Source organism: Calonectris borealis, chromosome 3, assembly GCF_964195595.1.
Source record: "Calonectris borealis chromosome 3, bCalBor7.hap1.2, whole genome shotgun sequence".
NCBI classification, from domain to species: Eukaryota; Metazoa; Chordata; class Aves; order Procellariiformes; family Procellariidae; genus Calonectris; species Calonectris borealis.
Window position 1 is genome coordinate 41,246,034 of NC_134314.1, and position 23,935 is coordinate 41,269,968.

The following is a 23,935-nucleotide window of genomic DNA, read 5'->3' on the forward strand; positions in this document are numbered from 1 at the left end:
ACAAGCAGCAAGTTAAAAAATGAAAAATTTCAAAGAATGCAACCTCGTTTTCAAAACAGGCACAAATTAAGCATACCACAGCTGTGATGCATAAGCACCCATGGTGGCATTATATTTAATCTGCCAGAAGACTGCTTATTATGCGTTAATTTGGAGCAGCACAGGAGTGGCTGGGTGCTAACATGACATCACTTTTTATTTATAATAACTCTTAATATCCCAAAAGAAAAGATAAGCTGAGACGCAGAGACGATCACAATGGCTGGTATCTTAATTCTACTCCTATCTCAAATTATCAGTTAGGCATACACATTTCTATCAAGTCAGAACAAGGATCTTCTAGAACACAGGAGATAGAGGAAATATATCAGGATGCTGGAATTTGGGTAGTGGTCCACCCAGAGGCAGTGGTTTTCCTACCCTGGGCAAGTTAACAATAAAAGGAGGTCAAAAAATTGAGGAGCAGAAAGGAGAGGGACTGAGAACCCTGAGGCAGACAACAGAAATTACAGCCCTTCGTAGTTTTGTTTTTATCTTCAGTAACAGAAGACCTGAGAGGGGAGTCTAGCAGAGATTTCCCATTTCCGAGATTCTGAAAATAGAGTAAAAAGAATCCAAGTATTTGGGTAAGATAGGTTTCAGGAAAGTGAGCAGAAAATACACTGATACTGTGTCAATGTGCCTAATTCTGAAGCTATAATCTCATCACTAAGAACTACAGCTCATCACATGGCTTCTCTGAAATCATAAGCATCAGCATGAGCCAATTAATGCGTGTATCTACCAGCTGAAGTTTCACTTACATTTCAACTAAAACTCTTCTGTTAATTTGAAATGGCACAACAATCTATTACACAACAGACTTCCACTTAACCAGAAGCTGATAGTAAGTTAGAGAAGACAACAGTTTATAATCAAAGGATTACTGTGAAACTACTTCCAAGTCCCCAAAGCAGATAACCCAAGTCGTTTGGTAAGCAATACCTCTACCCCACAGCACACAGATCTGGACTCGCCATGTAGTAACTTGTTAGTAATCCACACTGAGACTCAGAATTGCACAGCCAGCAGCAGCCAGCACTGATACAGCAGTCTGGAAACGGGTGAATGCATCTAACAACAAACGCCTCGACCCTGAACACAAAGATTACACATCTTTAGCTCTTTCAATACCTACATAGTTCCAGCTTGTGGTGCAAGTGCCTGCTCTATCTTACTAACACATTTCCTTTGATGTGTCATTTAAATCTGAAGGAAGACAAGCACAGCTGTTGAGTCAGCTGCAGCAAGTTAAATCAACAGTTTCTTGTCAGTTCTGTAACAAACATGCTTCCACAACAGGAAAAAATACAGCCAATCTAAGGAAAATTTCTTCACCTCTGAAGAATTATCAGAGATTTTCATCCATCTCCTTCTCCTGATCTAAAATTCTGACCCACCCACTATTGCTAGTAAATAAAGTTTTCATTTAAACACTCAGACTTAAGTTTATTCATACACAGCAAAAGTTCCACCTGCATATTAAAAACAAACAGATTAGAAGTAAATGTTTTATTCTTCCAACTAAATTCCAGTACTACAAGGGCAGTAAAACAATGATACACTGAAAAATTGCAGCAATAAACATTTGTTAAAGACTGATAGAATAAATAAAAACTACAAAAATGAGAAATCATATAAACCCATTCTTAACCCCCAAAAAAGTCATGGAATACAGAAATGCCCTCCTTCACTATTTCACAGGCAGTACTGTGGGCTATTTGCTTAAAATTGTCCTGGGATTACATTCTAACTTAACTGTGATTACAGCTTTGTTGTAGTGCACAGTTATGAAAACCACACTAACTTCAGTCAGAAGTGTCATTCTACATTTTTATTTACACAACCAGTGAAGGGCAACTTCTAGAACACCAGCTTTAATCCTTTACTTTTTCAAACTTATTAACATAAGAAGCCAAATTGTAATGATACAGCAAATGAGGCCACTGGTATTATTACAGGTAGCAAAGGTCCACATCCAGGTGGTACTGACATCAGGGAGCACTCCAAAACCAGTTGCTGCATAAGAGTGGTTGCCACTGACAAAAGCTTGAAATAACCTGTGTTCACAGGGGGAAAAAATATGGCATTGCTGCAAGTCTTTACTGGGACAGCTTGCAACAATAAAACAGGGTGTATAGGGCAGCCCACATATGCAGAAAGTGTGATTCATGAAACGTCTGTAAAGAGAAAAAAAAACCAAGAGTTAATGATGGAGTTAAATGCCAGCTCTCTCACAAACCTGTTAAGGCAATATCAAAACCTGCTTCAAAAATAAAGGAACAGCATGTTATGGGAGATAGTTTTAGATGTTTTAAACAAAAGCTGCATTTTATCTCCCATCTTCCTTTCAGCCTCGGTCTTCCGTATTACCAATTTAAAGTATTTTAACTTGGGGCCTAGCTGAAGCTTAACAACAAACAATGGCCCCTTAAATTATTGAACGTTCAGTAATTTAATGCTGCTATAGGAACCAGAAGAAATAGATACTCACAACTGGCAGGCTGTTCTCCATATCGTCGCATGATTTGATCATGCGTGAACTTCACAAATGCGTCGTATTGTTCTGCAAGCATGAAGCATTAGAAGTGTGAGTATATTAAGTTTAACTCAAGCTGGAAAATATTCAAGGCTACTTTTTTATACATATAAATCATATAACACGCATCCACTAACAGTAGTTTTAAGTGACTTTAACACAGTTCATAGCTGCCATTTCCTTTTCATCCTCAAGAACAGCAATGCAGCACATGTCCCCTTAATTAAAAGACTTTCCCTTGCAAACTTCTGTAATGGGAAAGACAGCAATATGCTCAAAGAGAATTATGCTGCACATACACAAAGACCTCAATACACCTGACACCTGGCTAAGTGTCAGACTCCGTATTTTGAAGTAATCAAGTGTGCCCATTTCACAGATCCATAATGGGGGCAGAGTAGTTAAGCAAACATGGCATTAAGGTCAGTGCTAGGGTTGGAAACAACTTTTCTCTGCTCCTATCACTACCAGATGTAAGAAAATTAATTTAATGAAATGGAAACACAGAAGTACAGGAAAGGGACTTGCTAGGGAGTTAGAAGTTCTTTTTGGTGACCACCAGAAAATCAAAAGCAAATGATAAACTAAAAGGATGAAATGCTAAGTAACTAACACTTGACTAATTCCAATCACAAAAGTAGCCACAACTAGGAGACACATAGTTGACTGTGGACTTCATGAAAACAGCTACTGTGTAATCTAAAATGAAATTTAGATATCGAACGTATTAATTTGGCTTTGAAATAAGCATTGTTATTTCCCAGAAAGATTATTCTTTCTATACACACATACATACAAATACATTCGCAATATTTTATTCAGTTTTAATATTGCACTCATCAGCAGGATATCACCTTTCAGAATTAGGAAATTGAACAAGGAGAGTAATATCTACCAGATGCCGCTCCTCTCCATTCCCCTTCCTCCCTTGTGGAAAAATACATGTGCAGCAATGTGGGGTGTTCTGAGAAAAGGGCAAGGTCAAAGAAGGCAATCTTCAACCAAAAATGCAGTTAGATTTGTAGTGGTTCCTAGTCCCACAGGTTTGCCCCATTAAAGTCCCCATCCTCTTGCAGGGATGAGCTTCACCTTTGAAGTAAACAGGGTATCAGTAATCAGCAAGTAGTGCAGCAGCAGCCCAAAGTACGGACCTGACCCAATGATCTAAGGACATTCATCCCTGACTGAAGGGGCCCGGGGTCACGGCAGCCAGTCCCCCTCTGCCCACAAGCAGGACCTCTGTTTCACTGCAGTTCTGATTGATGGCTTTTCAGCAGCCATGCGAGGATCTTAGCCAAACAACAAAATGACACAAAGAGCAGATTGAAGGATCTGTTGCCCAGAAACCATTTCCAAAAATAACAGCAACTAGAACTTTTCCTAAAAGTATGTATTAAAGGCCAGAAACCAACTTGCAAGCTTTCTTCTTTAAAGGTTTAAGTCAACATACACAGCTGCTTTGTAGCATCATCTTTGTTAAAATTATGGCTTTGGAAATCTAGAGAATCCACGGTTACTAAAAATCCCCTTTCTTGTGGCATTCAGATTGGGAAAGTTAAGCAATCCAAAGGTAAGAGCAACCTACAGTGAACTGTTTGAAAATTTAAGTGAACACTTGTAAAGTTACTTACACCATGGCATTCCATATCATATGTGTTCTAAGTATCTACTTTAAGTCAAAAGGTGGCTAAATGCCACAAATACCAATATGATTACTATACTCTACAACTTGACCTTTAGTATAAAAAGCTGTTTTTCACAAACAGATTCTGGAAAACCTTTCAAGCTAAAGTTTCCTTTAGCCCCTTACACTCCTCCCTCTGGTTTTAAAATCTGCAAAGGATCTTGCAAACCCAAGTTTATGCGAACACAGCGGTTTCAGGTAGCAGAGGCAGGAGGGGAAATCAGGGCACTACAGTGATCCGAGTTCTCCATTTATCAAACACTCACTCTGCATGAAAGTCAACTCTGCTCACAAAGAACATGGGAGAGGAAAAAAAAAGGCAGTATGTGGCTAACTACCTACAAGAAAACCGTGATTCAGAAAGGAATGAGGAAAATATCTCTGATCCAAACATTCAGTTAAGTCACTTGAAAGAAGCTATTCAATTGAGATTTATTAGAGAATTTCCAGTTACATTTCCATTGACTTCACTAGTTTTTAAGAATGAGTATCACCTTACTGTACAAAGTTTAGAAAAAGATATAATCATTCTGTCCGCAGAAAAACATAAATGGCCTTCTATGTAAGGAATTTCTAAATTCTTTTGGCAGTCTCTCTTTCTAAATTCCCATATAATGCTGAAAATTTATTATTAGCTTGATATATGGGATGCAGTAACACGATCTTTCTAACAGCTCTTTTGGTGACCACCATTCTAAGAACAAGCAAACCTAACTCATCTCACTGTAAACCACAACCCTCCAAACAGAAACCATCCCCCTCCCTTCCCAAAAACAAAAATGTTCCCTTTGGGACTGACAGATGGAACACATGTAAGGAACGTGCCAGAGGGGTTCCTGCCGTAAAGAACTAAAAGTTTGTACTCAGAAAGTGTCTGGAACAAATGTAAATGTATCTGGTCTTCAAATGGTTGTTATGATCACTGCTAACCAAAATGCATTTAAAAGAATGCAAGAAATGACCCAATTCCTAACATACATAAATTAGAAGAAAAAAGCTCTACAGAGCTGAAGCAGGTTAAGAGGAAAAATGCAAAAATGGAACATTAGGCCCAAAGCAACAGAAGTATTTAGGGCTCTAGTTATAGTTGTAAATAGATGTAGATTTAAGGGGGACTTAGAACTATAGTAATTTCTTACACAGCAACGGCAGATCAGCAAGCACAGAACGTGAACAGAGGCTCAGGTGCAGAGACAATACTGTCACAGGCAACCCACAAGCCTGACACAAGTCTGGTGACTTTCGGCACAGGCATGCCTGTAGAAGGTTTTATTCCCACACCTGAAGAGATCTGCAAACTTTAATTCTGATGCGTTTTCAGGTGGGAAGCAGAACAGCCACAGGTATTCAAAAGCAGGTTTGCTGCCGACGAGTGCACTCAGATGTTCATTATCATCACACTAACTATTAAATTAGACACCGAACCATACTGTGAAGGCACCTACCTCTGAATGCAACAGAATTTAGGTGCTCAAATGCTAGCAAGATGCTTAGAAGTAGAGAACTTCAACAACTAAAGAAAGGTCATATTTACAATGCTGACATTAACATGATCCTTATGAAAAGGTAAGTTGGCATCAGGCGCCAAAAATAGCAGCCGAATTATGTGAAATACAACAATTCAACACAGAGCATCAGAAATGCAGCTAAACTACTGATGCTCAGGCAGATACCAAATACTACTGGCAGCAGTGTAATGGTAAGTTCTGGGAAGAGAAAGGGAAATCTTAGGTACTGTCGTCTTGCCAAATTCCAGAAAAAGGAAGTCAGTTCCCAAGCAGGAAAAAAAAAGTCCTTCACAAAGAGCTTTTAAGCCAGTAGAATAGAAAGTCTTTCTGGCAAAAAAATGAAGAGGAAATGATCAATTCAAACATGATAGCAAGAGAAAGTTCTATCTGAAATAAAACCACTGTTTCCATTGATTAGTAATACCCAGGAGTCATAGTTTCTATCCAAGGCAGCACAGAAGAAACAAAAATCCATCAAAGAGACTACACATCATTTTTTCTGTCCTGTATGCAATCTCATTCCTTAATCAGATTAGGTCAGAAAAAATGGCATAACACAAAAATAAGAAAAAGTTTTAAGCTTTCAAACTCATCCTAACACATTATTTTGGACTATAATATACCTGCAAGTTTTGTGGTCAAAATTTCTTCATACTCTTCACGGATTTTCTCTTCACGTTCTTTCAGCAAACGTTCACAGATCATTCCAACTTGTCTGAGAGTAAACAGGGGCTGTTCTTTTTTCAATGGTGATGATGCTGCAGATGAAGTACCTAAGATTAAATATTTGGGCATACCAATTTACACTTACAAGCAGTTCAGAACCATTTTTATAACCAGTTTTCTTCACATCTTTTACATTAAAGGAACTTTACAGAACATTTGGAGAAGTCTTTCTCTGCCATTTGAACACTTCTAATTACTATTAAAGTAAAATTGGACACTAAAAAGTAAGACATCCACAATGGACAATACATATGGGTATCAAAAAACTGTGTTACACAAACACTATGAATACCATTTACATGGCAGTTGCCATTTACAAATTTAAGCTTCTATTTTATGTAAAAATTACAGTACAGTGTATTTTTGCAAAGACGGCTGCTTTGCAAAAGCTTATTACAATATCAGTGGCAGGGTATGCAGGATGGTCTTTTGAAAACAATGCAAGCTTTGTGTCTTACTGATTCTTAAAATGAGAAGCTACAATCTTCCAGATCAATGCTAGTATTGCCAAAAAAAGCAACGATAACTGGTGAGAAGGTGCCATAAATCACCAGATAACTAGGGAAAATTATTTACACAAACAGAATCTAAGAACACATAGCAGAACTACACAGAATTTTCTGGGTACCTGGCAAAGCTGGTCCAGTAAGGAGAAATGCATGTGGCTGTGCATCAGTAGAACAACAAGGATCTGTCTGCTGGAAGCTATTTTCTAAGTGTCTCCTCTTTTGCATGCGTTTGTACTCCTGTTTTATGTTGTACAGAATTTGTTCTAAAAGAAAAACAGTAAGAAAATTAAGCCTAAAATAATCACATTTCAGTATTAACTTTATTTCCACTCAAACACCAAACACTGTAGATAATTAACAGATGATAAGAGCTAGACTCTTAAAACATGGCCTGCAAAACCCACCATGTTTTACCTAAGACATACAATGATACTACCTAAAAGAAAGGTTAACTCCAGACTTTTCACCAGGAGAACGCTAGCAAAAATGTTGTTAGTTAAGGTCAGGTATTGGTGCCAGAGTACTGCTAACAAAAATAAACAGTGTAAGGTTAAAATTTAGGAACTATCAACTATACAATATACATGTATAAAAATTAGGCTACAGAACTACTGGTGTTCATCATTTTCCCTTCATACATTTAATTTGCAATCATCTTTCTCCCCCAGACAGCGCTTATCATTCATACAGTTAAGGGTAACAAAAGACTCCAGAATAAAACACATACATGAAATACCATTCCTCTCTGTATAGTTACTAGCATATAGGCAGCAAGTGGAGGGGAAAACCCAATTTAGACAGAATATGCATAAAGCAACTACTGCTTAAAATCTCAAAGAATTAGAAACCAACAAACAAAATACAAAAGCCTCTCACAACGCATTTGACAGCCTCAGATCCACCCAAATAAACACAATGGATGGATCAATAGTCTCTTTTACAGGAGTACGGCAATATGTAGTTCAGAATTTGATTGCACTGAATAAAATACAGCAAGTGCTTTTAATAATCTCATCTCCATTGTAGAATTACAAGGAAAAAAGTAATCCTTGCAATAAAACAATCAATCCTCTCTGCCTTCTCTCTGAAATTCCATGTACCAAAAGACTCCCAGGTACATCAATGCCCTAACTGCCTATCCTCTGGCAATGTAAAATATTAAAGAAAAAAAAAAAGCCATTTTCTACTTTTTACAGGAGACTTTAACAGAAAGAGACTTACAAAGACTCCCTCTTTGTAAGAATTCTTACTTTCAAATGCTCAAATGCATTTAAAAAAATGTCCCTACAGTATCAGCTTCCACTGAGACTTTTAGACTTTTGGCAAAGACAGCTTTCCAAAACTTAGATAGATACAAACCAATGTGATCACGTCAGAGTGGCAAAGGACTCCACTCACTCAGTACCTTCCTACTTCTGTTCGGCCTTTTTGCCAATATAATACCATGGAAACCTCTCAACTAATTTTCAGGTTTGTAAACAGTAAGCTATTGAGGTGTCTTATTTTAACATTTTCTAGCAAGCAACCATGTGAAACAGGTAACTTCAGCTACCAGCTTATTCAGTCAGTGGCTGAAGCCTATGCTAGGCCAAGCAGAAGCAAACATTTGCCAATTCCTAGTTCAGAGGTTTAACTATTGCGGTGGTTCTTCAATTCCCTAAGTCAGTTTGGGTGCTTCCAACTCATAAAGAGAGAGGAAACTGTTTCCAGTCAACAGGAATACCGGCATTTTCAGCAAAGGAGCTTCTTGTTTGGATTTTGTCCATTGATGAAGGCCTTGCAGTTTACACCTTTTCAGCCCTGTGCCTACAGTACTTGTACAATTTTCAGCTCCCTAAATGGGGATCAATAACTTGGTTCAAAGAAGAAGCAAATGCAGAAAACACAACAAAGAAGCACAGTAGGGAAATGAAGAGAAGGAAACTACGAGAAAGTGGGAAAAAAAGTACTCAAGGGTGGCTGGAGGATTCATACTTTTTTGTAGGACAAGATATATACTACACTCAGCGTGGTACAGAAATACATAAATCAGGTTAAACCAAGGTGCAGTCAGGCTTCCAAAATTAAATAGAATCCCATGTAGAATTTGTCACATGCATACACACTGCATCAGTCGGAGAACGACCCTGCAACGTTTTTAATCAACAGCACTATAGTGGTAAAACAAGACTTTTCCTCAGAATCAAGTGCTGTTCTAGCTAAAGCGATACTGCATAATTTTGAGTGGGAACCAAATTAGCTCATAAGATAACATCTGTCCTAAAGCATGTCTACACTATGAGAAACGTGACTGCAAACATTCATACTGTATTTACATTAACTGAAGAATGTAACACATCACATGCATCCTTCACTACGACTACTTCGTCTTGGGCGTACTTTCCAAATTCCGTATGAGCTGCAAAAACATCAGCCAAGTTTCGGGTGTAACAATAAAAATATTGATAAAACAATAAAAATTTTGATAAAAATCTTCTCTACAGCTCTCCTTTATATTATCTTTTTGCAGAAACATTCTCAAACCACATTAACCACCAAAATCATAAAAAAAAAAAAAACCTAAACAGACTCTGGTCAATGGATAAAACTCCAAGAGTTAAAACAACAATCATCAGCCAGGTTTCCTCCAGCCCTATCAACCCCTGCAAATTAAATGGAATAATTCAGAGAAAATGTTAGAATACCAGTGAGAATAGAAGAAGCAAAAGCAACATGGGGGGATGGGGATGACCGGGAGGGGAGGCAGTGAAATCAGGTACTAACTTTGGGAAAACAGTTAACAACTGGGATAGAAAATTAAGATCTGTGCACGAAGGATACATGATTCTATTCCAAATTATATTGATTTGTGGACACAGAAGTCTCAATGATACTATAGTAATTTCATCTACTTCTAATTTGGCAACATTTTTTAACTTCAAAACTGCCATCTTCAAATCTTGCTCTGAAGATCAAAAATCTCAAGAAACGCCACTGACAGATACATTGGGAGATCCCATCCTAACAAAACCACTTTGACAGTTTGCATTACTGTAACTTCAGGTAAAGGTATAAAACTAAGCAAAATGGGATGGAGGAGGGGACTATTTAAACACGACAATACACTGTCTACATTGCAAACAGCCACCAAGAGAAAAAAGCCTGAAATCTGAAGTCCCGACTGAACACTTGTTGAGCATGTACATAACCTGGTTTGGTAAACGGTATTCCTCTATTTAGTCTAACTTAGGAGATTTAAGGCACTGTTGCTCAGCACAGAGAACTGGACTACAAGCTCTACTCAGTACCGTGCTGCTAGCAGGCAAACCAACTGTGAGAATGACTCATCTCATACTTACCGATCTCCACCATTTGTAAAATGGACATTAGTAGTCAAGAAACACAAATTTAATGTAGCATTGAACTGTTGAATGACTTCTCGTGTGAATGATCAGACTAGTAATTAAGCAGGCACATTTTTGCAGCAACAGAGACTAAGTAGACATTTTTATTAAAATAACAGCAGCATAAAATCTCTGCCTTTAAACAAAACTATTTCACTGTGAAGTGAAATGTAAGCTTGCAAATATTTATGACTGATTTTAAATGAAAATCTGAATGCCAAACTGAATTATTTTGTCTTTTTTTTTTTTTAAACAATCTAGGAGAGTAAGAAAAGTTGTTTAAATGCACCAAGTTACTTCTGGCATTTACAGTTTTGCTTAATAAATCCACAAAAATATGTCTGATGAACAAACATAGTCTGTTCAAAAAAGTTTTTATAGCATCTCAGCACTTGAAAGAAGCCATGAAATATTAAGGCAGTGCAAACCAGACAACTTTTGAACAACACCTACATTGCAGATATCTAACTGTAAAGCCCTTTAAAACTCTGGCCCAGTTAAACAAAACTTAGAGTTCACAGATCTCATTCTCCAACCTAATTTTGATTCCAGAAAACCTTCCTGCTGTTTCAAGTTCAGTTTCTTAACTTCCTTTACTTCCAATTAGCTCTGACTATTCTCTCTGCAGTTGACAACTGAATTAAAATATGCATTTAACTGGTGTCAAACATAGGACAGGTTTTTTTTAATGTGTTCCTCAATGTGGAGGCCCAAATTGTCTTTTTCAACAACAACATGCATTTTATACATATTATATACATATATACATATACAACAAATTATTTTATATGTAAAAATTTAGAATCTGAAAGTGCACTCATTAAAGAAAACCTAATCTAAGTGAGCTTCTCTAAGACTATAAAACTGAAGTGAGAACTTGAATCATATATATTAGAACTCATTAGATATTTTAAATAAAGACTTGCATCTATTTTATAGGTGCTGAAGTTCAAATCAGATGTTGTACGTCGGGCAATAATTTCATTTATGAGATGACAAAAGGAATATATTTAATATGATCAAACAAACATCACTGTGGCCCATCCTCAGTTTCTTTTTAATTTCACTTTATCCCCTGTGCTCAGTGTTTCCTACTGGTTAGAGGCACCTCTGAAGGCACAGAGCTAGCTAACAGGAAACACCAGGCAGAGGTGCTGAAAGTGAAAATTAGGCCTGCTGAATCTAGGGTAGTACTAAGAAAAAGCCACACTGCTAACACACTGAAATGAATTAGTACTTCATAAATGACATTTCAAATTCAAGATGACTATGAATCCCGGCCAGCTACGCAAGACTATTTTATGCCCCCTTCTCCTCCTTCAGGTTCAAGGCTAAGATAAAGAATGACAAACAAAGATTGCTACTGTCTCACCATGACCACTAAAAGCATAGGAGATTCAGTTAAATACATCTGAATATAATGAAATGCATAGACACTCTTTTTTTTACCTAGAGCTCTGTGTACTAGGAGGATAAAGTTGAGTACAAATGTTCATGAGATATTGCATTAAGATGAAGGACAGCATTCATGCCAGTCTTCTTTCCGAATTCGAGATATGATTCAGGGAACCAAAATTTCACGTTTCAGCTGCTTTCACACCCAATGAAGAATGGATGAAACATGAAGGGAGCAATTGAGAATTCAAGTTTGACATTTGAAATATGATATGTCACACTAATAGATTACAAAGCCAAATATTCATTTCCAAGGAGTGATGTCGTCTTACTTCCTTTAATTCATGATAAAAAGGCAAGTTATTCTTTTTCAAAGTTCTGTCATCTAATTACTTCATCCTGACCTGTAATTACCTAGAAATTATGTACAAGGGAAACAGCAGTTCAACCTGAAAAGGTAACAAGGCAAACAATTATTTTCTCCATTTTAATAACGGCTTATCAACTATGAAGGTGCTGATTGTTTCCCCTGAAGGATTTTTTTCTTCTTTTTTGGGGGGGCTTGATTTTTAAACTAGCAATCTCTCATCTCAGTTCCTGGCTTCTCTCATTTAGCTGAAGGAAACTTTGGCAAAACACGTAGGAAGGTGACTCAATAGGCTGAAATCAGAGTAGCAGTTTTCCTGGCCCGAAATGGAACCTAAAGCTCAGGTTTCAGTTTGCAGTGTCACCATTCAACATACGCATTCAAGCCTGAACCATGTCTGAGATTTCTTCTAAGTGAATCAATCAAATGCTATCCTGATGTCAACAGCATACATCTTCAGGGATTTCAGCTCCTGTTAAAGCAAAACTGCTTCATTGGCCTAGTTCAAATTTGTAACATTTCCATTAGGCATCACCCTTATTCAACATTTAGTTGATGCTACCACACTCCTAGTTTTGGTCTCCCCACTAGACTACTGACACACAACATTAATTTAAAGAAGTTAGCTTCCCCTAAGGGCAGCACTGCAGCAGAGCCATGGGTAACATTATTCTTCACTTTTTCTATCTACTTAACCAGGGAATCCACAGGCACAGACAGAAATTAAAATAATCCAGATACTGCTCTTACTCTCTTGCCTTGGTCATAGACATCAATTACTCCAGTGATGTTTCTTAATTAGGCACGGTCTGTAAGACTTCAGTAATAGAATGTATACTTTTGGAAATTACGCTCACCTCAGAGGAGCATGCTCTAAGCACCAGAGAGAACACCGATAACGCGTACACGCTAACACTTCACAGCCAGTGTCTATAGCTACGGAACGGACAGAAGCAGCTTGCAATGGACTCAGTGGCACAGAGCTGGCCACCTCACGAGATCCAATTACTCAAGGTCTCAGGTTGACGAAGCTTCTGGTTCTCCCACAACAAGTCAGATGCTCACATATGCATTAGCTCATTCTGCAAATGTGTTATTTCAGGAAATCCCAGTTCTCCTGATCAAGGGGTTGAGGAATGAAAAATAACTCAGGCAATGCAAAATGTATTAGACACAGCAATTAGATCTTTCTCTTCACATAAAAAAAAGTCACATTGCATTTATCAGACTTGCCACTGAAACAAAAAACTGCTTCAACACTTTATGACATCTACGAGCAAAGGTATTTAACATTTATAGTCACCACAGGCAACTGTATAGAAATTTCTTATACAAACTAAATTATCAAGTCCAGATGCAGGCATTATGTGCTTTTTCTTTTTTTTTTTAAGGGGTGGGAATGTTTTGTTTTTTAAAATCCTAATGATTTCTGCAATACTGGAGCACAATGAGAAACTTGGCATATCGCCAAGTTAATTTAGCAATAAATACACATGTGTATAAATGTTAACAAAACAGAAATTAAGCAGAAAGAGACGCAGCACTACCAATATGTCACATTCCAAAGCCACTAGAGCTGTTCATTTAAAAGCCAAACGTGTACTTGGCCACTGTCTGACCAAGTTTCAGACAGAAGTTTGCTCAAGAGGGCAACTGAAAGGTCATAAGAGGACAGCCTATAGGGAAGACTAACAGTTCTTCCTATTCAAACAGGTCAAAGTCATTTTCTTGCATTAACTCTGAAAATTTGTGTTAATTGGAGCCATTTTTTTCCAGATTATTCTGTGAAAAAGGTGTATGTTAAAGACAAATTTATCTACTTTCTGTTTGTAAAGAGTCCTTCATGAGAGAAAGTCTCTTAAAATCAACTCCATTTGCCATCTTTAACTAGAGACATTTGCCATACAACTGCCACTAGAGGAGCAAATACCAATTATGCATACTCATTAGTAAATACTGCATAAATTCAATAGTTTCCATATTCCGTCAAATGTTAGACATTATCTCTGCTTGGATTTCAACCAGTGACCTGAGTTGAAGGACTGTTCTCAATAACCCCACCCACTACAATTTTTGGTTTGCAACATCAGTTAATTGCTGCAGAAGCGCTGAGGCAGATGAATGTGTCAGATGGAGGAAAAATTGCACGTGCAGATGCAAAAGTTTGTGGATTTTAAAGCGATTTCACAAACTGTTTTTAAATACAACATTGGTTTTGATTCTACAAAGTTCTAGCTGCAAGTTAAGCTCTGATTTTGGGTGAGGAGTATGAAAGAAAGCTATGGATCTCAGTTTGTCTTCTCAGTTACTATGTATCACGAATTAGGAGATTTAAAAGCCTAAGGTCAAGGTTACCTCTCCCTCCTCCCCTCCTCCATTTCTTTGGACTGTATTTCCCACTGTAGCTTCAGTTTCAGAAATATCCAGACATTCAGGCTTTCTAACACTGACCTGCCTTTGAATTTAAAAAACAATTTGAGTGTACTTAATTCTTTTTTTTCTTTTTCTCCCTGCCCCCTCTGCCCTGAACATAATCTTTCATCAGGGTAAAACTGCAAATAATGGTTCTAAAACATCCAACAAAGAACAGAAAAAAAAATACTGCCACTGCTTCCTCCGCTCACCCTCTAGAATTCATTTAACAGCTTCAAAACAGGACAGCACCCTTAGGACTTCAGAGGAAACTTAACGTGTAAACACATTACGCACAAACACCCAGACCCAAGCGCAGTTATTCTGTTCATACAGAACAGTCTCACTTATAGCTAGAACTCATCTGCAGTATTCAAGCAGTAGAAAACTTCTTAGAGGAGCCCCTCTTTCAGTTGAACCTGTCTCATGCCAGGCAGATACGTTCTGCACCGCTTATAGTAAACACAGTTTTAAAACACAATTCCTGATGCAAACAATGGTATCCAAAAATTAGCAAACATACTCAGAGCATGCTCGAGCCAGTAAGCACAATTCCACAGAAAGTATAGATGGTAAAGCCACAATTACAGTTTGGCTGCCAAATTCATTGAGAAACTGGAAATGACCTAACAGCTGTTCAAATAACCACAAAATATTAAAACACTCTCGTGAGAGATAAATTTCATCTTGAATAAGCCTACCCTCTCTCAAACAGACATATCGTTTATTTGTCTATGACCACTCTATAAAGACAGCTGTTTTCTCATATGACTGCCACACTGTATTCTTAGTTCTCAGCACCCCCCTCAATCAATCCGTATTCTGCTTCCAGATAATTCATTTTTTAAATGATTAACCATGTGGTAAGAAGTTCTGGTGCTGATATAGTCTCCATTAGGTGAAGTTAAACACTACCAGGACAGAGTATTGTATAGAAGAAAAATGCTTAAGCATGAACTTAAAATAAAGTATCAGCATCAGGTTTTATATCCAGAGCTCTGATTTCGTATGACCATTAATTTTCATTAAACAAAATTCAGACAGACACTTTAAGTGCTGGAAACCTAAGCATTACAGTGACACGCTGAGAAAACCGTAAATGAAGTCAGCTGAGTTCTGGCTATTGTTACTAAATTTCCCAATATAAAAACCCAACAAAACGGTGACTCAGTTGGGAACACTTTTAAAAGCAGACTGGAATTCCTTTCACACACAGAGCAAGATTTATCTGACCCAAATGTAGACATCTGCATCAGCAATGGTCATGTAAATTCATTTTACAGTCAATGGAAAGTAATACATATTTCTACAGCACACTTTGCCTCATCCTAAATCAGAGCTCTAGAATAAACCATCTGTTTCTTCCAATTGACTACCAAGAAAACCACAAATTATTAGGTCAGATGTACATTTACAAAATTAGATGAGATGAATCCCACACAATCTTTCAAGTGGCCCCTTTAAAATGATAAGCTCTATTTTGTTCTCTGATGGTCGAAATGAACTATACACAATGTCATAATACCCATAAATTCAACTGAAAGTAAAAACTAAGCAAGCTGCTTAACAGTCACGTTTGCACTAGCACTGGATAAGTATTTTTTTTCTTGTAACAGAAACCATAGAGGGAGCTTTTAAGCAAAACCTATGTTAATGTGCACACTTCATAAATGCTTCAAGTTTTGCTCAAGAGCATTCAAGTGCTGTAAGAGACATTTTGATTTATTGTCATTCACTTTTCATTATATTATACAAATGGCTTACAGAATTGTCAGTACAGAATCACCTTTTCACATGGATTACCACCTGCACCTCTGATTTTCTCCAGAGAAGATGAGGCCTGTATTTGCTCAACTTCAGTAACATTTTAGTTGTTAAGAGCTTCAGAATCATTAAGATAGGAGTGTAGGTATTACCTCAAATACTGCTGTAGGTTATCTCTGCTGAAAATTTTATTGATTTGTCTCCTTTCAGCAATACACATTTACTGGCCAGACAATATTTATATTAAATATTCATAACCTAAGCTCTTCAAATCCCAAAGAAACAAGCCAAAAGAAATCCTTGCAATGAAGCAACACATCTTCTAAAAAGAATCAAATGAATTCTGATTTTAAACATCTACCTCAAAGTATATGTAATGCCTCACTGTACCAGGGAGTGCCATCCATCACAACTCTCATCTCAGACCGCTGACTCATTCAAGATCTTTTCCTAGAGGTGCAAAAAAATATCAAGGCACTGATGCCAAGTGTAAGTACTTTGTATGCCGTCTATATATTTCCTCCATAGCAGTTTTTTTTTTTATTTGATTAAAACCTGTGAAAAAAAATATTCTACTGTACAGTTTTCAGAACTAAGAATATCGAAACAAGGCACTGTCCTACATGGAGGAGATGGCAATTTGAAAACACATGCAAACTTACTGCTCGGTAATACTAGCAGTAATCCGGGGCCAACTTTTGTATAAAAGGGAGTACCGAACACAACAGCAGAAGGAATTCAGCTGCAACAACTGCAGAGGGCTTTTTTCCTGCACACAAAGGATACAGATCCATACCTCAGCGCTACAGCTACTCATGGCTGCGAGCTTAACCGTTCTTAAGTGCATTACTGGAAGCTACCCACTAGACTAACCGTAGCAAGGGCCAATCAATCCTGCGTGCCCAGCCGAGATTCAATCCTTTCTTCTATCCCTACTCGCTGGTAAAACGAACTCGGTGGATTTTTAATTGACAACAATTACACAAGCAGACCTGGAGCTTTTAGGGCCACCGGTTGACTCATCTCTCACACGTTAAGAATGTAAAAGGGTTTCGTTCTCGCCCAACGTCCCCGGGACGAGAAAGACCGCCCGATTCCATTTTATCTGCCCTAAAGGCAACTCTCATCCTTGCACACAATCGCTTTCATCGCTCGGTTTTCCTACGAAACTTTAAGGATGCCACAGAATGGGTCATCCGGGACGGTGGCACGCATTAAGGGACTGGAAACGGAATTACCCCTTTGTTTTATCTGCTTTTGCCTTTTCCCACTAGCGTTTTGCGGGTGATTGATGACAGGCCGCCCTCCCAGCCCCCCCCCTCGATGTCTGAGCAACGGGAGGAGGTGCCGCCGCCTCGGCTCGGGCAACGCTCGACCCACCGATCATGGCTGCTGGGATCGATGGGGGCCCCACCGAGAGGGGCTCCGGGCGCAGACTGGGAGCGAGCCCCAGCCCCGCAGACACCACGGTCACCCCCCGCCCCCCGCGTTTCCGCAGCTTGACTCGCCCCTGCGGCTCTCCTTGGCACATCCAGGCACTCGTGGAAGTGGCGGAAAAAATCCTCCGTGCCCGTCCGCGAGGAAAGCCGGCGTCCCCCCTCCCTCGGCACCGGCTCAAGCCTCCCCCACCAACGCCCCCCCCTTCCCCCGCTCGGGTCCCTTTCTCCAGTCCCTTTCCTATGGCCACCCGCCCGCATCGGCTCAACCCGCCCCCCCTTCCTCCCCGTCCCTCCTCCCCCTCTCCTGCTGCAAACGGCCATTTCTATTGTGTCTCCGCCGCGGCGGTGCCAAGCCGAGCAGGGATCGCCCCGGCCCCCGCCACTGCCAGCCACACAGCCCGACAGAAAATGGCTGGAGGGGGGACGCGAGACCCACCCTACCCTCCCCTCCTCCCCGGCCGCCTGCCCTGCGCACCCGCCGCCTCCCTCCCCGCCGAGGTCCCCCCGCCGCCGCCCCGCACCCCCACACCCACCCACCCCACCCCCCCGGCCGCCGCCGCCCCGGGGGGGCTGCCGGGCACTGCGGGGCCGCTTCCCTCACCTGTGGTGAGCCGGGACGACACCTCTCCGAAGGGCGAGGGCTCCATGCGCAGGTATTTCTGCGGGGAGGCGGCGGCGAAGGACGAGGAGGCGGCGGCCGAGGCCGGGGCTGACAATGGCGCACATCGCCTCCGCTTCGGGGACGCCGGGCTCAGCAGCGGGTCGAAATCCAGAGTCCTTTTCAAAGTGGCGCCGCAAGCCATGGCGCGGGGCGGCGGCGGGGCGGAGGAAGGGGGCTTGGAGCGAGGGGCAGGGGAGACGACGGTGGCGGCAGCAGCCGGCCCTGCCCAGAGGCGCCTTCCCCGCTGTCTGGGGCGGGCTGGGGGGGAGGGAAGGGAGGGCGGCAGGGAAAGGAGGGGGCAGCTGCGTCAGGGCCTCCGCCGCCTCCCTGTCGGCCTCTCTCTGGGGAGCGGCCCCGGCCCCCCCAGCGGCTCCGGCTCGGCCGGCTGGATCCCCGCTCTCGCCGCCCGCCCTGCCCTGGCCGGGCCAATTCCGCCCGCGGCCGGTGGCGAGGCGGGAGGTGGGCCGAGGGGCGCAGGGCCGGGCCCGGCTACCCGGTCCGGGGCCGCCGATGACGAGCGATGGCGGCGGGGCCCGGGCGGTGGCGGCGGCGGCGCTTCCCTCTGTGACTCCCACACCAGCAATATGGCGTCAATAACAACGCCGCGGATTCAAAAACCAGCCCCCCGCACTGCGCCTGCGTTCCTGGGGCGGTGGCGGCCGCAGAGGCTCAGGGGACTCGTGGTTTCCCTGCCCCGGCCCCGCGGCTCGGCGGCTCGGCGCCTGCTGGCGCGGCGGGACTACAAATCCCGTCGTGCCCCGCGCCGGCCGCCCCGGCTTCCGGGTTCTGATTTAAATCCCCCCTCAGAGGCTGCGGTGTGGGGTGCGGGTTAAAGGACGAGGCTGTGGGGATGGGGCGGCGGCGTCCGCGGGGAGCGGGGCTCAGCCTCGGGGGCGGCTGCTGGGCGCCCTCAGCGCCCTGGGCAGCGGCGCGGCCCTGCCCTGCCCTGCCCTGCCCTGGGGAAGGGGCGGGGGGGGCTGCCGTCAGGTCTCGGAGACACAAAAGGGGGCCGAGAGCCCTGCCGCCTGCGCTAGGCCCCGCGGCCTGGCCGGCTGCGGCTGGGGGCCTCCAGTTATCGCAGGCGCCGAGCGGGTCCCGACAGCGCCTGTATGTCCGCAGGGCGTCCGTGTGTGCGAAATAAGGGCAAAGTGCGTTTAGTGGCCTCCATGATGAGGGCAGAGCAGGGAGCACGCAGGAGTCAGAGGTACGAAGCAGGTGGAGGTGACAGCTAAGGACACGCCAGAAAAGGCCCCGAAGGTGACGGCTAAGGACTCGCCAGCAAAGGCCCCGCGATGCCGGGAGTTGCATCTCGGTGTAACCCAACTGATTTCCTTGCAGTTGCGTAAAGGGCTTTCTTGTTTAAGGAGGGCGGTGAGGGAAGAGGCTCAAAGCACTATAGCTGCTTGTGGGAAGAGCAGGGCTCTTTCCTGTTCAGCTTCCTAATTGAAATAAACTGTCGCGGTTTGCCCCGGTGGAAAAGCCAAGAGGAGTCGATAGGCCCCAAAATATATGTAACCTTCAGCTTTCCTGTATCTAATCCTGTTAATTTAACTAGGAACATAAAGATAGGTTGTCTTTGGAAGATAAAATGAGGAATACGCCCTCATTAAATTTCAACACTTAGGTGCTTTTTGATTGTCTTGTGAAATGTAAGCTAGCCTTTCTCTAATGATATTTAAAAAAAACCCAAAACAAACCTTACTATCATTTGGAAGGGATTTTTTTCTTTGCATGTTCAATGGGTGGCATATATTGTTAATTAAGCCATAACAGCACCCAGGCAGTCTAAACACAAATCAGATGTCTGTGCTGGCAATGTAGTTGTGCTGCTCTTAGTGTAACTGAGGTTTCAGGTGGTGGAGTGACCTAGCAGAGCCTCTCTGCTCAACAAAAATAGAAATAGTAATTAATAATTTGCTTTCTGTGACAGATAGCTCATGAGAATGTTGAACAATTAGGTGAGATGCTCCTTAGGTTTGTCTGACTTGCCTTGGCCTAAAACGAATTACAGAAAGTAGGAAAATTATTCCTTTGCTCTTACCTTTTCCTCTGTAGAGGAAGTACTTGGAGTATTTCCTTGGTAAGGAGGATGCTGACAAGCCTTTCTAAATCTAAGACAAGTTCTGGTTCTCCATAACAAGGCTCAGGAAATGTACTGACGCTGTCACAGTGTTGTAATTGTCCTACTATTACTATACCGGTACAACTCCTTCTGTGAATACTCTTCTTTGGAATAATGATGGCTGTTTTTCCATTCATTTAATTCTTCATTTCCATTACATTTCCCTAAGCAGATAAGTTTCCCTGTGTTAGTGCAACAGTCTTAAGTATTCTTACCAAGCAGTTCACCCAGGAAGACTAAGGCAAAGTTGTTCTTGCAGGCTTTGAACTAAGGAAACCTTGCATGTGTTTTGGTATGTGTGTGATGCACTTGTTTAGTTTGGAATGCCCTGTGCCCACACAGGACTGAGACAGCCCCTTTTGCCTTCATTTGTATGCCGAGAAGTACCCATGTTTAGGTGCAATATTGAAAAAAAAAATTTTTTTTAGAATAACCAGCACTTTCCCACTGAACTTAATACTTGTCCCACTGAACTTAGTATTTTGGATACATATATTCTGCATTCAGCAGCAGAAAAGATTTGGTTACATTAACTCAGGTGACACCAGATCCTAAGGACCATTCAGGCACAATTTAAGTAAATTAAAACAGTCTGAGGAATCAAGCAAAACTTCATCAAGATAAACTACTAGAAAGCAAGCTTTTGCCAGCGCAGGCAGCACTACAATTGTAAGCAATTGATTGGAACTATGATTGTCCTAATCAACAAAGTTACTCGGGTTTATCTGACCTTTAATTTGTTGAGCTAAATTGAAATAAGTCTGATTTAAGTCAAAATAAGAATTCACACGGCCCTTTGCAGCAAATTAAACCCAGCTAAACCAATGTAAGCTTTGTATGTAGACAAGCCCTAAGGCAGCAAAATGTCCAACAGCAGTGACAAAGTGCTTGATGGTTGTCAGGGAACATGTGTTTTTACTTTCATTGTGGCAGGAAACACCATAGGGTCAAGGCTGCAAACCACTGTTTATATTGTTCTTTCTTCTACTTACTTATTATATAACCAATTTGCAGTGTCCCATTATGTGCTACATGGGGTGCCTTTAAAATTATATATTACAAGCATATTTTTAAAATAAATAGTACCCACAAATTTTATTAATACTGGGAATGGGAGAGCTTATTTATAACTGGTGTTGTGCTAGATTTTATTGGATCTACACTTCAAGTATGACACCTGTTAAAAAGACAAGTCCAGAGGCAGGACAACATTTTGACCTTTGTACAGCTCTGAATGGGGTGGGAAAGTAACCCTTTCAGTGTCTTGCTTTGGGACTGTGATGGAAATGTCATAGTTGACCAAATGTTAGCCTTTATGCATTCTCTTGTCTTCCCCTTCCTTCTGCCGTTACTTCATTCTCCATTGTTTTTCGTTTTCTTTTTTTTCGCTGTTTTCCTCTCATTCTCTTTATATACCATCTTGACTCTGCTTCCTCTTCCTTTTCCTTGAGACATCCTATTCATTTGATGCAGGGTCCATATGACAGTCCTTTTCTTTTATGCTGTCTAACCATATTCCTCCCACTTCACACAGTGGCTCATTTCTCATTAACCAGTCATGCTCGTCAACATGGGACCACCAGTTAGCTGAGCTGTTTTCTAGGACTTGTTCTATCTCACCCCGAGTGAGCAAAAGTCACTTTAAGCAGTGTCATTCCACTTGAATTTGGCCATGCATACTGAAGGTTTCTTACTGATGTATCAGGCACACATCGTGGCTGCAGATTTTGTAGACAAAACGCAGTGGAGGTTATCTGTCAGGACTTCGGTAAAGTGTGTGTGTGGTGCCGAGTGAAAAAGGATTAGTTAAGTTGAAAAAATGGGGATTAGTGCAGGAATTGTAAAGTGTGAAAAACAGCCAAAAGAAAAGTGGAATAAATTTTTCAATCTGCTTTGCTACACAGTCACACAGTTCTGGCAAAAGGGAAGGGATACATAGGAACAGGAATGAAAGCCAGAGGTCAGTGAAGGTCAGTTCTGCTTCTTTAGGTGCTGACTTATGCTGGTAAACTGTACCAAAAATTATGATCTGAACCTGCAACATTCTGTGACCTCCAATAGGACAAGTATGTTTCTTAGGCCTAAGGTACTAAGGTATTTCCAGCAGAAGTACAGAAGTATATTTGCCAATATGAGAGACATTCAAAACACCTATTTCCTCTAAAATGCTGTATATACTTCCACTCATACGTATTCAGGAAAGATTAATTAAAACCAGAACTTGTCCAGAAAAAGATGACTGAGCTGATTGGGAAAATAGAAATGGAAAATTTACTTATTGCAAGAAGTTAAAGGATTGTTAGTTAAAGGTTATTGGCCCAACCAAATAACTGTTGAAGTCTATGATTTTTCTCTAAAAGCGCAAGAAGGAGGTAAATTCAGGAGATTTTTAAGATCTCTTTTAGTGACGCAGACTGTGTTGATACAGGAACTGTCAGTTACCTCACCCAAACTGGAAATAAGAGGAAGAATTATTACTGCCAGAGGAATGAGTTTCCAGAACACTCTTCCAGTAGCAGTACTATGGGTGAAAATAAACAAAATCAACCCCAAATCTTTACATGAGGTTTAGGTGGTCTTTATATAAGGCTTAATATTTTAAGAAAAGGGATTGTATGGTGTGGTTGCTTTCAGTGGTACGAGACTATAGGGAATGACCCAGGAAGTCCTTGCAGTCGTTTTGTAATATAAGGTGGCAACAAAGAAGTCACAGTGGAACTAAACTTTTTACTTGCAAGGAGGTGAAGCAGTAATAACCTATTTGAGTCAGTTCACCTATATTCAGAATAATACATTGAGGCTATAAAAAGAAAATTACTAAACTCGCTGGTGTATACGCATGAATTGTGCTAACAGACCTGGATATAGAATAATTAGGAAGCGGTGAGTAAAATTTTGCAGCTCTGACTACTGCAATTACCTCAACAATTTCAGGAAAGCATCAACACTAGCAAAGTGCGGATCAGTGCACTTTTCCATCCATTGTCTATCACAACCTTGTATAGGTTCACCAAAAAAAGGAATGGGGTGTAGGGAGGGCAGTGTCTTGAGGTACTGGAAATGTTGCTGCAACCTAAAGAAAGAATGCTTTACATCCCCATGTCCTGCACACTCTTACCCTGCACTGTCAAACATTTTAATACACAAACATTTACATTATGCCTATCTATTATCTTCCTTCCTTTTTGTAAAGAATTCACATTTTTAAACTTCACATATAACGTTCCCTGCCTGAATTTTCGAGAAACACTGCACCAAACTAAAAACTCTGCTTTGCTCTTGATCTTAAAATACTGCCATAGCACTTTAGCAGAAAGGAGAACTACACTTCTTATACGTTTTTCTCCAAAATGTTCTCTTACATCTTTGTAGGACAATTATTTTTTC

At 41.1% G+C, this 23,935-nt stretch overlaps 1 protein-coding gene across 5 annotated transcripts; it reads right to left on the reverse strand.

Moving 5' to 3' along the window:
• Window positions 1-1,536: 1,536 nt before the first annotated feature.
• Window positions 1,537-19,052, reverse strand: AKIRIN2 (akirin 2). Of its 5 annotated transcripts, none has more exons than XM_075145459.1 (5): window positions 18,367-19,024; window positions 7,125-7,268; window positions 6,394-6,528; window positions 2,534-2,605; window positions 1,537-2,219 (listed from the first exon to the last, which is right to left on the reverse strand). In XM_075145459.1, the coding sequence occupies exons 1-5, from the start codon at window positions 18,566-18,568 to the stop codon at window positions 2,209-2,211; spliced, it is 564 nt and encodes a 187-aa protein (XP_075001560.1). In that variant the 5' UTR covers window positions 18,569-19,024; the 3' UTR covers window positions 1,537-2,208. The 5 variants fall into 5 exon arrangements, 3 of the variants coding, with proteins under 3 accessions (XP_075001560.1, XP_075001559.1, XP_075001558.1); XM_075145458.1 differs by having other exon boundaries at window positions 6,394-6,543; window positions 18,367-19,021; XR_012672945.1 differs by lacking the exon at window positions 1,537-2,219 and adding an exon at window positions 3,474-3,667 and having other exon boundaries at window positions 18,367-19,052.
• Between the last annotated feature and the right edge of the window lie 4,883 nt (window positions 19,053-23,935).

Coding starts and splice junctions, on each gene's coding strand:
- AKIRIN2 (XM_075145457.1), bottom strand. CDS start 18,568: ATGGCTTGCGGCGCCACTTTGAAAAGGACTCTGGATTTCGACCCGCTG. Junction 6,544..7,124: donor TACTGGACCAGCTTTGCCAG/GTACCCAGAAAA, acceptor ATTTAATCTTAG/GTACTTCATCTGCAGCATCA. Junction 2,606..6,393: donor TTTGACCACAAAACTTGCAG/GTATATTATAGT, acceptor TCATGCTTGCAG/AACAATACGACGCATTTGTG.